At 51.5% G+C, this 15,768-nt stretch overlaps 1 protein-coding gene across 3 annotated transcripts; it reads left to right on the top strand.

The window, feature by feature from the left end:
• Positions 1–1,464: 1,464 nt before the first annotated feature.
• ORMDL3 (ORMDL sphingolipid biosynthesis regulator 3) lies at positions 1,465–14,886 on the top strand. 3 transcript variants are annotated; one of them, XM_069786382.1, is made up of 4 exons: positions 1,465–1,485; positions 8,192–8,398; positions 9,938–10,089; positions 10,227–14,886. In XM_069786382.1, the coding sequence occupies exons 2-4, from the start codon at positions 8,225–8,227 to the stop codon at positions 10,360–10,362; spliced, it is 462 nt and encodes a 153-aa protein (XP_069642483.1). In that variant the 5' UTR covers positions 1,465–1,485; positions 8,192–8,224; the 3' UTR covers positions 10,363–14,886. The 3 variants fall into 3 exon arrangements, with proteins under 3 accessions (XP_069642483.1, XP_069642481.1, XP_069642482.1); XM_069786380.1 differs by lacking the exon at positions 1,465–1,485 and adding an exon at positions 3,384–3,515; XM_069786381.1 differs by lacking the exon at positions 1,465–1,485 and adding an exon at positions 3,384–3,535 and having other exon boundaries at positions 8,217–8,398.
• The last annotated feature ends 882 nt before the right edge of the window (positions 14,887–15,768 follow it).

Below are 15,768 nucleotides of genomic sequence, written 5' to 3'. Positions count from 1 at the left end.
TGGTGGGAGGGGGTAACGGGGGGGCCGCAGGGGGTCCCCAGCCCAGCCCCGAGCTGCCCGGGTCGGGGGTCGCTGGGCTGGGCAGGGGGTCGGCGCTGCGCGGGTCCCCGTCGCCCCCGGGACACCGGCGGGGCCGGCTCAGGACCATGGAGAGCGGTCGCCGTTACCGGGCCGGGCCGGGCCGGGCCCGAGTGAGCCCGGGACACCCGAGTGGGGTGAGAGGGTTCCCGCTGTCCCGGCCGGACCCCACACACACAGACAGACCCCACACAACCCCTCCCTGGGCTGCTCGGGGCATCACCGGGACTATTCCCCGCAACCCACCAGCACCGGGACTCGCCCCGACGGGACACCGGGCAACGGGACCGAGGGCCGTGCCCTTGCCGTGCCGCTGCAAGGATGGTGTTGGCCTCCCGCTGCCCGTCCCCGGTTCTCCTTGGAGGGAGAGCCCAACCCTGCACATTGACATTCTCCTGCTGCTGAGGGAGGATAAACCGTTTACCAGGCGCCTGGCCTGGATCTCAGCTCAATCAGGAGAACAAAACCTGACGGGAGAGGCACAGCCAGGCAGGGCCGGAGCCAGACACTCCCCTGGGACCCCCGCGCTCCCCAGGGAGACCCTGATCCTCCAGCTGGGGCCAGGAGGAGAAGACAGGTCCAGGGACAAGATGGTGGTGCGGCGGGAGCACCCCCTGCCCCAGGCTCTGCGCCTCAGGGTGCTGCACCCGGCGAGGGTTTGCTGCGGCAAAGGGTCGGCACACGCCAGGGCAGCCGTCAATCCGGAGGGGCTCTGGGGCTGCCGACGGGGCCAGCACTCAGGATGGTCCAGCCGGTCTGTCCATCACCGGGGCTGGGACCTGAGCCAAGCCCGATGCCGGGTCACTTCGGCAGGGCTGGCCTGGGACGCAGCCAGGAGCCTGGTGGGCAGCAGCTGGGGAGCCACGGTCAGTGCTTTTGGGCACCTTCGCTGCCATCTCCCAGCTGGGCTGGGGAGTGGAGCAGCCCCATGCTGCCCATCACTGGTCCCAGCACTGCCAGGAGCTGTGCACAGAGTGGGCACAATGCTGGGACTGCAGCAGCATGGGGCCAGCTCCGGATGACACAGCCACCCGCTGCAGGACTGGGCCTGTGGGAATCGAGGGGCTGAGGCGGGCAGGGGCTTGGGGTGCTTGAGCTTTCGGCAAGTCTCAGCTCCTGCTGGGACCCAGAGAAGTAGTGGGTCACCACAGCAGCGGGCAGAGACCCCGGGAGTGGGAGCAGCACCAGGGCTGCGCCCCACAGGGGTCCCACATGCTGGGACATGGCACCCGCCAACCCAAAAACCCAGCGCCTGCAGTGCAGCACGACCCCGCGTGGACCCTTCCCCGCCGCAGCCGCGGCAGGGCTGGCTAAAAATAGCCGACACCGGCTTCTTGCTGCCACCACGGTGCTAAATATAGCCAGTATCGACCAGGCAGCGGGACCAGCAGCCCAGGAGAGCAGGAGGTGAGCACGGCCCCCCGGCACAGGGGGAGGCTGGGAGCGAGCGAGGCCTGGGAATCCATATGGGAACAGCCCCACTGAGCATGGGGGAAATGCTGGGCCGGGCAGCTGCAGGCCAGTGGATGGGGCCAAATCCCCCCTTGGGGAACCCCCTGACCCCGGTGCTGGGGTTCCCTGCGTGGGCGAACCCGGTCTGGGGAGCCCAGGGAGCGGGTCCCCCCGCCCCCGCGCTCGCACCGGCAGCGAGAGGCTGCCCGCTGCATCACTGAGAGGGATTAATATTTATGGGCGTTTAAAAATAGCTGTCGCATTGTGCTTCCCCCTCACGTGCGGAGTCAGCGGGGTGCGGGGAAGCTGCTAAATTAGATGTCACCGTGCAGAGGGAGCTGCTCAGTCAGGCAGGAGCGGGGATAAAAATAGAGCCTGCCATGCGTGCGTGGCTCTCCTGCAAAGCAGGGCCAACTCCCACGGGATCCCCCGCCTCCGCACGCTGGCATCCCCGCACCTCGCCCGCCACCCCCCACTCCGGTGGGATCCCTCGCCTCCGCTCGCCGACATCTCCACACCTTGCCCTGCCAGTGAGGTCACCCCGGAGAAGCCGGGCAGGGACTGGCTTCTCCTGGCCAGCAGCCGCGGCATCCATCGGTGGCCCTACAGCTGCTTTAACCGTGTGCACGTCCCCCACCGTGCCCAAGGCTCTCTGGGAGCAGCCGCCGGGGAGCTCTGGCTCTGGGAAGCAATCCTGTACCCTCCCAGCAGCACGGTGCCATCGTGTGGCACCCAGGCAGCCCTGGCAGCTGGCGAGGTCTCCATGCCCTCACCATGCCCAGCCAGCACACAACCACCCACCGAGAGCCGGCTCAGGCCCGGAGCTGGATGCGTGGCTGGTGCCGAGGCCAGACAGGGTCAGGATCCACAGCTTAGCCTGGGAGCTCTTCGGGGACAGAGATGCAGGGGCGCCCACCTCTAGGGAGCACCGGGGGAATCCTTGATTTCTTCCGTGCAAAGCAGCGCCGCAAACCCACCTGGGCCAAAACTGAAACCGCCCAGATGGGCTTTGCTGAGTGGCCAGGGAGAGCTGGGAGCGGCCGTGCAAGGCCGGTGGGCCGCGAGTGGCACCGGCAGAGCCGCGTGTGCGACACGGGCAGACGGGGAGCACCACGCCACCGGGCTCCACGCACAGGGTCGGGGGGCTCTGCTCGGCCCAGGACCCCAACACAGCTCCAGGCAGGGGGTTTGCAGCACAAAGCGTCTTTGGCGTTGGGTGACGGCGCTGCACCCTTTGCCGCTGCGGGGCAGAAGAGCTGGCGACGGCCGGCGCGCACAAAGCCCCGCACAGATGGCTGCGCGCACTGAGGGGCCCTGGCAGCACCACGCTATTAGCTTTGATCGTCGGGCAAACAAAAGCAGAGCCAGATGGTTTTCCCCCCTCCCCGCGCTCCAGCGCAGGAATCCTGCGCTCCCAGCCCCTGACCTTGGCCCGCTGTGCCGTGCCTGCCCAGGTTGCTTGCACAACACCCGCTACAGAGGTTTTCCGCTGGGAAGAGCAGCAGGGGAGGGGGCAGACCCCCACCCCCCCGAGCAGGGTGGAAGCACCCAGCTGGCTCTGAGCCCACCCAGGGTGCAGCGTGGGGTGCCTACACCCCCCGACCCCCAGCCCGGGGCTAGCTGAAGTGGGTTGCCGTGGCCAGAGAGGCCACCGGCCACTAGCCCAGCAGCAGAGGGGCAGAGGACCCCCCCCAGGATCGCACCCCGTTCCTAAAGCGGCTCCCCTCGCTGTCCGTGCCCCGCACGGTAACCTCGGCCCCGGCTCCGCCACCGCCCCCCCCTACCCTCGCCCAGGGCCGGCCTCTCCCGGGGCGGGCACCGGTGCTCGGCGCTGCCGGGACTACAGCTCCCGGCGTTCCGCGGTGGCGGGGCGGGCCGTACCGAGGTGGCCGCCGGGAGCGCAAGCGGGGCGGCGGGGTGCGCGACGGAGAGAACCCCGGCCCCGCCGAACCGAGACGGGCCGGGCAGAACCGGACGGAGCAGCGGTGAGTGGGGGCCGGGAGCGGTGGCTTTTCCCCCGGCCCCCTCCTCCTCCGGGGGTACGGGGCCGGCCCGGAGGCCGGCGGGCCCAAGCGGGAGGCCTCGCCCCCTTCCCCGGGAGCAGGCGGCGGCCGAGCCCCGGGCCCGCGGGGAGGCGGGTGGGAGAGCGGGGGAAGGTGCTTCGCGGGGACCTGTCCCGAAAGAAAAACACCCCCACACACACACCCCAGCCCCCCAAAAAAGCAGCTGCTGAGATGGAGCCAGAAAGCTCCGGGGCGGGAGGGAAGGGGGGGGGGGTCCCCGCAGTCACGCTGTGCACGGTCAGGCCGGGGGGAGCCCGGGGGTGGGAGCGGGTCCTGCCCCAGCACCTCGGGGTGCAGGTCCTCGCCGGGTCTTGGGGTGCGGGACCCCGAGGCTGATCACCCACCTGTGCCCGGAGAAACCTCGGGTGCGGCGTTCCCTCCCTGCCTGCCCGAACGGTCCCTCTAAATTTAGCAGAAAAAGGCCAGGAGGGAGGTAGAGTCCCAGCCACTCCCCGTCATCCTTATTCTCAGCACCAGGTCCAGTCCCTGGAGCCGCAGCCCCCACTTTCTGCTCGGCAGCCACCCCTCGCTGCTCTCCTGTCACCTCTGCCAGCTCCGGGCCCTCCTGGCTTCCCGAGGAGGAACCTGGCAGCTCTGGGGCTCAGACCTCTTAAAGTCCGTCAGCGACTCCAGGCTGGAGCAGGAGGCAAAGCAGCACAATCTTGGTCTAACCTCTCCCTTGCCTATCGGCTGCCTCTAAACCCAGCCGCCTTTGCTAACATCTTTGATGTACTCGACGCTCTGGTTCAAACGCTGATGCCATCTTGCAAAGAAGGGTTTAAAATATTTATTTGCTTGGGAGATGGTGATCGCTATTGCTGCCAGAGATAGGGATCTCTGCTCCTTGGCGGCTCCGTGGGATCATAATCACCTGCATTCTGGGAACACTCAGTAAGATCGACCAAGATAAGCACCTGCAACCCTCCTTCCCTTCACCAGCCCAGATGAAGTTCCTGCAACAGGCTGAGGCAGAACTGGGTGCTGAGGGCACGGGGTGCGATCCTGCGGCACCCTGGGGAAGGGCGATGTTGCCATCGAGAACGCCGACGGGGTCGGAGCACTGCTGAAGTACGAGGGGACGGGAACAGATGGTGGTGACGCTCCTCTGAGGACAAAAGCAAAGGTGGGGAAGGAGCTGCACCTTGGCACAGCCGTGGTCAGAGGTTGTGGGTCCTCCAGCAGCTGATAGATGACAAAGCGAGTGGGAAACTGCTGACGTTGTTTTGTTTCCCCTTTCCTCAGAAGTGGGGAGATGCTGTCATGCCAGACGCTGAGCTGGCAGCCCCGATGCTTGCTCTGAGCCCCAGAACAAGAGTCTTTTCCCAACAGCCATGGACAGGGAGCTGGCACAGCAGCGAGTCGGGAGCAGGACGCGAAGGATCGGGCAGAGGAAGGGCTCGGCTCCACCATCACAGCACGCTGTTTGCCTCTGACCACAGTTATGACTTTTCCCCTCCTTGGACGGACACCGTCCAACGTCAGCACAGTCCTGACCTTCACACTCAGTCTGGTGAATCATTAAAAGCTTTTCTGTCCTGAAAAACCGCTGCACAAGTGGGAAAGCAGAGCTTCACAGCCAACTGCTCCAGGGGGGAGCTGGAGTTCCTCCCGCTGTTGTGTTGTGCCTTGTTTTTCCTGCAGGTGAACAAATCCCCGGTGTAAAATCAGAAAGCAAACAATATGGGATCTGGGATGGGGGTAGGGATCGGAGCTTTGAGAGCTCATGCTCCCTCAGCCAGGCTTTTGCAACACTGTACAGAGCTCTGCATGCAATCTGAAGTGAGCACAGAGCTTGGGCAAGGGCCGCAGACACCAGTTCAGAAATGGAAAAGATTCGCAGATTAAATATTTTTAAGGTGGGAAAGGACACAACTGGAGAAGCACGCAGAATTATCGTCATCGTAGGACCAAATGCTTGATGCCTCTGTATTTCTCCTGCAAGGATGAATTAATCTCTTGTATGTTCCAGCATTTCACCCATCTAATCCTCATTTTTACAAGCAAGGAAACTGAGGCACAGGGAAGAGAATTGCTTCACATACGGCTTCTAAGTTTGACCCTTTGCACCCAGCTGCAGGCTTGCAACTGCCCTTGTTTGCAGAGGGGACCAAGTAGTAGTTGCTCGTTAGTTTTTGAAAATTACACTTGTGGTTGTCCTCAAATGGAAATTCCACTTTTATTACAACACGGGCAGGGTGCACCTCTAGCTGTAGGGCTCGCAGAAGGTCTGCTAGCTTCTGCAGCCTTTGGGTAACGGCATCATTTCAAGAAAAGAGGGGTCTGAAGAGGCCACCTGGTCAACCCCCCATTCCAAAGAAGAATCTTAATTTTTTCCACTGTTTATGAAACTTGATGTTAAAGCCTCCAGCGAGACCACCAATCATGTTCCACGGGCAGTCCATTCCAACATCAGTCCTTCTGCACTGTCCAGTTGCTCCGAGTCTCAGTCGTGCAGTTAACTCCACTGCACAATGTGTCTCCCTTCTCAGTGCAGCTATCTGTTAAATGTTTGAGAACTATTCCTCAGCCTCTCTCCAGCGTTCTCTAGACTAAACAAACCCGTTTCCTTCAATCTGTCCTTGCAGGTCCTGGTTTTCCTACACCTCTGCTTATTCTCACTGCTCTCCCCTGGAGTCCCTCCAGCTCTTCCCAGAACTGGACAGTATTCTAGCTGAGGCCTTACCAGTATCTACAAGAATTATTCCCTATGTCTGGCAAACAGCACTCCTGTTTATGCATTCCACAGGGGTGTTTGCTTTTTTTGTTGTTGTTGCAACAATATGACTTTTTTGACTCATGCTTCACCACAAGCCCTAGATTTCCTTCTGAAAGCCCTGAGGAATTGCACCAGATTAAGGATGGAGCTGCTCCCCCTGCTAGGACTGAAGTGCTGAACTCTGGCTCCAAGTCCTGCTTCCAGACCAAGCTTCAGCCTTTCCTCTGGAATACCCAGGAGCCAATATCCTTTGACCCAGGAGATGGGTGACAAGAAAACGAGCATTCTGCAGACCTGCAGCCTCTTTTCTGTTAACAAAAACCTTTTCCAGATATAAGCCCCCTGACTGACACCTGGGTAGCAGAGGTAGGCGAGCATCTGTTCAGCTCAGCCAGCAGCCCTGCCTCACTGCAGCTGCCTGCAACACTGAACAACAGCTGCCTGTGCAGTTGAAAGAAACTTGGAAGTTACAGCAAGTGTCCCAGGAGCTGCAGAGTCAAGCATTTGCTTTGTCTCCTAGCCCTGGGCAGGAACAGGGGAGAGCGCCAGCTTCTGAAACAAGCCAGGCCCAGCACTCTGCAAGGGAACTCGAAACAGCTGGCAGTAGCATACAGAGCGTAATGTTAGATCTGGCTCGGATTTGCCTCCTGAGACCAAAGACTGTGAGAGCTAGAGAGAACAGCAACACCGTCTTCCAGCTGTGAGAGCCAAAGCAGCAAAAACACAAGGCTAGACATCAGGAAGCAGCCCTCGCCTTGGGGTCCTCCATCCAAAGAGGGACAGACCATATTATCTGATGAAACTACACTTCCATGGGACATAGACAAAGATGATTTTACTCAAGAACTGGCCCGATCTCGGTGTAAAGATATTCAGCTTTACAGCAGTTCTAATTTGTGCTCTTTCCTGTAATCCCTGGAAACAGGTAAACCAGAGCTCTCATCTTCCCAGAAAGCCTTAAAGCTGACTGATACCTGCTGCCGCTATCAGCGCGGCAGTCCAAAAAGCCACTCGATACCTGTGTTGTCTATAGGGCACCACACCAAAGACTTGCTCTCTGAGAGGATGACACTATCTTGCTTCCTTGTCTTCATGATATTGTTTAGAAAAACATCTCTCTCTATTCCTCCTACACGGCAGCTGTTCTTTCCAGGTAGGGGAAGAGCCATCTCCTCTGCAGCTCTTGCTACTGAAACATCCTCCCAATGCACTTTTCCTGTTATCTCTAACTTTTTATGTTCCTGAAGAAGAATCTCACTCCTTCCCTGCAGGGGAATTTTTTTTCTTACTTCCCCCCACTGTAAGTCTTAAATTGGAAGGCAAAACATGTAAGCCAGACCAGGAGACCAGCAAGCCTCTAGAGCCGTGCAGAACTAATTAGGAGATCTGTTGATACAGAGCCGCTGTGCCTTTACTCTGCAAATACTTCTGTTCTCTTTTTGAGTTAAGGTATGCTGAACCTGTAAACATGTAAGAAGCTGCATGTGCAGAGTGCTTCCATGATTAACACTGTGAGGATGACTTAAAAAGCACTTAAAAGTATTTGTTTGAGTCTTATCAGGCAATCGCGGTATTGAACCTTGACATCTAGGTTCCAGGAAAACATTTCAGCAGATCACAAGTAGCTGCTGTCACAGACGGACTTCCCACACATTATTCCCAAATCTCAATAGCTCCCAGATTGAGCTTCCCCTCAGAAACGTCAGCTCTACAAATGGAGATAATAAGGTGCAGAGAAGTGAACTGACTTGAGATTTTTATAGCAAACAACAGATTTCGGGTTTACTTAACAGCAAGACGGTGCTCTACCCCCCCTGTGCTTACCTAAGTAATTTAGATGGAGGGCTACCGCAATCCAACTACTGACCTGACTCTGCTTTAGTTTCAGGGGTGCCCACTTGACGCAGGAGCCAACATGAATGTGGGAACAGCACACAGCGAGGTGAATCCCAACACCCGTGTCATGAACAGCCGGGGCATCTGGTTGTCCTACGTCCTTGGAATTGGCCTGCTGCACGTCGTACTCCTGAGCATCCCCTTCTTCAGCGTCCCTGTGGTTTGGACTCTTACCAACATCATTCACAACATGGTAAGGGAACAGCATGGCTGGCTTGACTTCCCAGGGCATGGAGAGGTAACCTCTCAGCACCAGCTGTTCTTCTTAGAGCCATCTAGTAGGATTCTTGTTGAAGCAATTCCTTTCTGTATTTCCAAAGACGCAGGGCAAGTTACTCAACCTCCACCCCTCAGACTGCACCTTTGCCTCTAGGTCACATATTTAAATCCAACCTAGGTACTGATGAGACAGCAAACATGTGGTGAGGCTGCTCAGAGGGGACAATGAATTCATTTGCCTGCAGGGTAGGTACCTTTGTCATGTCCCCCTTAACAGAGGAACAGCTGTGACAGGCCACAGAAGCTGGCAGGACAGCTTTCACTTAGGTTGATACAATCTGAATTGGCCTCAGTTAAAAAAAAAAAAACAACAAAAACCACACCAAGATTAAACTGCAAACTTTGTTCTGCTTAAAGTAAAAGATTAGTCCAGGAACAGATTCTCCCCTTCTAAGGATCAGGTACCCAAATGAACGGGTGTCAGAGTGCTGTGCTAAGGGTGCACAGCTAAGCACAGCACACGACAACAGATGCACGTTCTGGGGATGCAGGGCACCTGACCTGGGCTCACTGTGATGCCAGAAGCTGCTGTGTTTAACTGCTCACTTCTGCACCATCCCACTGCACAAGTCTTGGCATGCTTGGGTCCTAGAGCCGAGGAGCAGCCCTCTCCGCAGCCCCTCACCCTCAGGCATAGGACAAAATACTTCAGAGATGCAGCAATCATTTTTGTATCCTTTATTTTAAATAACATCTCAGCCTGAGAATATTACAGAGACAAAAATGATACCCTGATTTGGGGACCCTCATACTAACATTATTCACATCTCCAGTGGGGGAAAAAACAAACAAACAAACAAAAACAAACCCACAAAACCACCAACCAGAGCTGCTCAGGGCTCAGTTCACAAGCTGCCTGCTTTTCATCCAGCTCCTTCCCCTTCTCTGGCAGCTTAAACAATTAGCTCCTGGGAACAGAAAGGAGTTTAAAGGCCAGCAATGGCTATACTTAAAAGACACATGATGTAGCCAGACACTTGCTGTTTATCTGTGACTTGTGTTCCACTTCAAGAGCTTAACTCATAATCAAAGCAGTAACAGACCCTCACTGCCCACAGCTCTACCAGCACTTTTTCAGAAAGCATTTAGCATTGCTGTTGTACGGTAGAGTGAGTCCACGCTAATCTCCTGATCCCAGAGATCTGAGGGCTATAATCATGCAACCACCTTCTTGGCTTATGCCCAGGAGCTGAACGAGAGGCCTCACGTGTAACAGCCAAGCCTGAGCTAGCACCAGCTAGCGGCCTTCCTCCCCAGCTCTCACTGCTTCGTTAGCTGCTGCGCGTTCCAGCGCGTTTTGCAGCAGCGACGATGCATCCCTCTAGCGGGACAGCGTGCTGGTGCAAGCTCCCACAACGGTGCTGTTCTTGCTGAAGCTGAACATTTCTGGTGGCATGGCGAGGGGTGTAGGGAACACTCCGTGTGCTTCACACTGGCTTTGTATTTGCTACAGAGTATGTATATCTTCCTACATACCGTGAAAGGAACTCCTTTTGAGACTCCGGACCAGGGGAAGGCTCGGCTGCTCACGCACTGGGAGCAGATGGACTACGGCGTGCAGTTCACAGCGTCGCGCAAGTTCCTGACCATCATGCCCATTGTCCTGTGAGTACTTCGGGGCAGCTGAGCTGCCTCATGCACCTGTACTGATCACCGCTTCTGCTGCATGTCATGTCCTGGGAAACAAAAACGTGAAGCGCTGTAATTCAGTTTCCCCCTCTCTCTGTTCCCCTCCTTTCCAGGTACTTTCTAACGAGCTTTTACACAAAGTATGACCGGATACACTTCATAATCAACACCATCTCCCTTATGAGCGTCCTGATCCCCAAACTGCCTCAGTTTCATGGAGTGCGGATCTTTGGGATCAACAAGTACTGAACTGCGTGGCTGGAGCAAATGGAAGAGGAGCAGGGGAGAGGTGGAAGTTCCTTCTCTCTAGCCCCATTTCCTCACCCCCACGCACACTGGGATATAATTTCACAGCGGCTGTTTAAATGCAGTATCCAATAGACATATACCGCATGCTGGATCCTCATGCCCAATAAACCTAAACAAGCTCCAGAGTAGAGTTTAGTGCAGAGCAGGATGCATGACACTGGATTTCTTTTATTCCAGTGTCATAAATAGATGCAGATACACTGAGACTTCAAGGTACAAAGAGGGTGAATTCTGGGGAGATTGTCATCTATCCCAGACGTTGAATGATGAGACTAGGGATGAGGGGAAAAGCTTTTAGTGCTGGTACTATTGCTGTGGTAAATGCACTTTAAAATATATTTCCCTTTCTGAAGCTAGGTGCTTTAAGCGATATGTGGGGGAAATTCAAAGGGATACAGCCAAGCTTTCCCAATACTTGATTGTTTTGGGGTCTGAGTTCCATTTTTGGGCAGGGGAGTGGGAGGGGGAAAAGAATGACAGATTTTTATTTTGCAGTCTTTTACACCATTGAGAAAGGCAGTTCTTTTACTAAAAACAGTACAGGAAGGAATGACCTGCAATTTGACAAAGCTTCCAGTTTTCTACGGTACCATTCGTGTGGTTCAGGGATAAGGTCAACAGATCCTAAATCATACTTGTTATTTTCAGCTTGTACCAGAATCTGTCTGGGTAACTCTGCTCCCCGCCCCAAACCACTAATTTTAAAGGGCACTCCGAGCACTCAGGCAGCACAGCATTTGGATTAAGGGCTGGGGTGCAGGTCATTTTAATAATCAACAACAAATGCCACTGAGCTACTTGGTACATGGAGACTGCACAAGCATGGGAGGAGCTGAAGACTGATAGGCATGGGCCAAATGAGAAATGGATGGCTGCTTGCTATAATCAGTTAGTGACTATATTTTGAATTTTTCTCCTCAGTCCAGCTCCTTGGTCTCTTAAGTCCGTGTATGTGTTACTGGGATTTGCCAGTTCTCCAGTTAACCATGGACTTAATTCAGTATCTGTCTCAAGGCAAGCGAGTGTTTGATTTCCGGCTTACCTGGAAGTCTGTCACTCAGCTCCACGCACAAGTGCTGCAGCAGCATCCCCTGAGCCCTCAGGTGATCACTGCAAGGGTGACGGAGCTGCAGGAGAGCAATGCTAACGAGCAGCATCAGCAGCAGACTGAATTGACCAACAAAAGGATGCAATACATCACTGATAATAGATTATTTAGTACAGAAACAAAGTTGAGCCTTTTTCCCATAAAGTTACCACCTAAATAAAGTAGGTTTGCAGGTTTAGATTTCCTGGCCGAGACAGCTTTCTACTGTTCAAAATAGTCGTTTTTTCCTTTGGGTTGTGTGCCAGATGAAATGTGGTTTTCCTCATGCTTCCCCTGTAAACTTCATGAAAGCCTGTATTTCTGTTGTCTTAGTGCTTATATTGTCTCACTTTTGACAACGGTATAAACATTTTAAATATGCTATTTTTGTTCCTGCACTAGCCAATTCTCGCTTTAGAGGTCATAGTGGATATTGTTGAGTTCTGTTTGATGGTCTGAGCATAGGACATGGATAGGGGAACTTCAGGTTTGCATATAAGATCAGTACTACTCCATGCATACTTTTAGGCAAGGTGCTTTACTTCTCTATCTCAGACTTACTATTGGACTGCTGCAGAGAAGGGAAAAGCATTTAGTGTACCTCAGAGGGCTGCTGGAATACCTAGAGAATCATTACCTAGTATGTTTGGAAAGTGGAAATATTTTAAGTGAAATGAAGTTTTCAAGAAGGTAGGAAGAGGAGTCTGGCTTGATACCCGAGTGCTGTTGGCCAGCAAGAGTTTGACAGATATGCAATTTATTTGATGAGGGGGTTAAGCCTTTTAACCACCACAACATAAGGACTGCTGCTTTAGTTAAGGTACTATATACCCTAAAGCAAATGTACTCTTTAAGCTACTAGACAATGACTTTTGGGAAAAAAAAAAGTTTTCAAAATAGAGATATTTCATCAAATCAGCTAAGTACCTTTGAAATGACTAAGGAATCAACAGCGTCAATGCCCAGAATGCTTATGGAAAGGCCACTGCCCTCAGAGCTGTAGCATCTGTCCTTAACAGGATGGCTAAGGCTGTATCCACAATGCAGACTGTATGTTGCTTAACAGATCTGAATGTCTGCCCACAGACACAACTTACATGCCAATGGTAAATCTCCAGAGGAAGGAAAACTATTCATTTATTTTGGTAGAATACCAGGGGAAAAACATCAACTTTTTTGCAACAGGAACAGTCACTATATGCTTAAAAACATTACTCCTATATAGACAGACATAGGCTGATTATTTCCAAGTATATACACATTACACAAAGTCAAAGCAGTTTTGATATTTTTAGTGTAAGTATAAATTGAAGGCAGGAGCTAGCTCTTCTCAGTGAAGTACAGCATTTCACACAGTTTCCTTGAAGGCCTTGGCATTGCAACAGCTGAGGGTCTGAACATGTTATTTGTGCTGTTAACTGACACTACGGACATCTGATTCTGTTTTGTTAAATTAAAGATCAACTGTAAAACAGAATACGATTATAAACTTCTCAAAAAGGCAGGTTTTCCTTATTTGTAATAGTAAGCTTTTCTGATTTACCTTGTTCACACCAAAATTATTAAAATAGCCATTACACAGATATGTGTTATATGGCAAATGACATTCTTTACAACACAGGGATAGCATTTTTGCCACAGAATATCTGAAGTTAACTTGGATTCATACAGTTAATCCAGTCAAGGGAAACATAAATGAAAACTGTAGAAATATGGAAAGAAGTGAGAGAGTTGAAGAAAGATTTCATGTTAATATGTGGTGTGTTGGGTATCTACATAAGATTAATAATTACTTGAACAATTATACATCTGATAGTATCTTCCTTAAGATTCCATCTTAAGGGTAGGTATCAGAATTAATAAAAAATAGAAAAGAAGCCATAAGTTAATTGTAATTAAACAACAGTAGCAATTGCTACTTGCTAGGTGTACCTGAGGCAGTTTTAAGTGAAGGAGTTTTGGGTACTGCTGGTCACACACCAGTTGCACGGCTCCTTCCTGTTGGTGTCACAGGAACTAGCAGTACTTGACTAAGTTTCCGCTTGGAAACCACTGCTGCAGTGGTGTGGAAATAATGGACGCAGTTCCGAGTCTCCTGGAACTCGGTACTGAAACCACTTCTAGTTCATTTGTGTTTGTTAAATTCACGTAGAAGTGAGTTCAGCACTCAAAGGCTCATCTTGCACACACACAAGTTAAAAGAGCATAGTCAAAACACTAAAACTCTCATGGGATAACTAATTTCTGAGAAAAGAGAGATCGGGACAGCATGGGCAGGATGAGGGATCTTCAGATGTGTACTTGCAGCTAGCATAGCAGTGATCCGAGGGTGAAGCCTACCTTTTGTGTGGAGAACCAGAACGTGAGTGCAAAGACTGTCCATTAATTCTTTTAGACTGTAGAATTTTCTCCAAGTACCTGTGTGAAGGAGATAATTGATTGTTATTGATTTTAAATGGGATTTTGATCACATCACACTTGACAGATTTTCCTCCCAAAGTTGCATTGGCTTCCTGTATAGTGACTAAGACAAAAGTCAGCTGGAAAATTAAAGGTGGGCTCTGTCCTGTGACTGAGAAACAATTACTGGATAACTAGGTACTTAAAATGCTTTTCTTTTTTGTTCTGCAATGAATGCCAAAGGAGAAGAGCTTTTGAAAACCACCACTTGAATGGTTCACAGGCACTGGCAAAAGCCATCCCTCTGCCCCATCTTGTCCTTGGCAAAGCCTCTTCTAAGGCACTGGCAAGACCGCGCATGTATTCACACACCCTGGCAGTCACTGCACCAGGAAAGTCAGAAAACAATCAAGTACTAACAGCCTGATGCTTCTGAATTAGGGATCCTGTCTTATGATTCATTTAACATGGCTAACAGGATGTTGTGCAGTCCAACTCTTTGCAGGAAAAAGCCTTTAAAAAAAAAAACAAAAAAAAGAGAACCTGACATCTAGTGCTACTTAATTCCCAAGTATTTTTTTTTTAATCATTGTTTAATTTTTTGTTTGTTTCAATAGAAACATGGTACTGGCCCTTGAAAAGGGAACAGCAGCTGGTTACCATTATTAACACATTATTTCTCATTGTGACTTAACATTGCTTTATCATTGCCTATAATATCTTTTAAGCATGCAAGTGTTTGTGTATACGTATCCTCCTTGGATCAGTTTAAGTGAGCTAAATTAGTTGGTTTTTTTTTTTAATGGAACATTCTGACATTGTACAAAGTTTTTGGGTTTTTTTCCAGTAGCCCTTCTTTTTGCTGTGTATACAGAAGTCTCATGTAGAGAACTTTCTAAAATAAAGTGTGAATATTTTTATTACTCCTTTGTACAGTATTCTAAGAAGAACTAATAAAGTAAGTATTCATGTAAAAACTTGTGTTTGATTCCTTGAATTTTTACATGGACAGGTTTTGCTTTTAAACAAGCACAGCAAATGAATACTATATGGCAATTCCAAGCCCACCAAGTGATTGACTGCAGTGAAGCAAAGAGCTTGCAGCCCCCTGCATGGATCCCTTTGCAGGGCAGCGCACCAGTGAGTCACACAAACCCTCTGCTACTAAGAAGCCATAGAGCATGTGAATGCATGTGTATCACCCATCAAGACAAGTTAATAAAAGTACCTCCAGAAATGTAATACTGTCCCCTTGTCTACACCACACCCAATTATTTAGCTTTCTCACAGGTTTAGTGAAATCCACCTAAACCAGAACACACTGTTCCTCATCCAAACAGATCAGAAGTATAAAGGAAAACCAGAACCACCCTAGAAATCAAACAAATCTTATAGGAATGATACATCTGTAGAACAAGTTCAAGTTAGCTGTAGCCACGGTAACAGATCATGACAGGTTGACTCAGGTCAATGACTGAAACTTTTTGGAGGAAGAATTATGCAACAGGCTTTTTGCACCCTAATTTAGCAGATGTTTCTGGATCTCTGTGAGAGAAGGGGAGTTAAGGGAATCTTAGTAGATATGAATGTAGATTGGAACTGTTAATTATCTAGCTTCTATTGAAAGTCCTTTAACTTCATTACAAGTAGCCCAAGGTGATGAGGAAATGATATTTAACATTTACATTGTTGAAACTAACTAAAGCAAGAGATAGCTCCTGGTAAGAAGCAGGAGGACCCCAACAACCAGCCAAGACCAACCTTGTGATTTGGATAAATGGCAAGGAGCAACTGAGTCTGCGCAGGGACAGAAGGTTAAGAGTTCACCACGAAGAAGACATACAGCCTTCATCTTCACC

The sequence above is a fragment of the Haliaeetus albicilla genome, chromosome 7 (assembly GCF_947461875.1).
Source record: "Haliaeetus albicilla chromosome 7, bHalAlb1.1, whole genome shotgun sequence".
In the NCBI taxonomy this organism is placed as follows: Eukaryota; Metazoa; Chordata; class Aves; order Accipitriformes; family Accipitridae; genus Haliaeetus; species Haliaeetus albicilla.
Note: the sequence above shows the minus strand (reverse complement) of the source record. Positions and strands in the feature narration are given on the sequence as shown.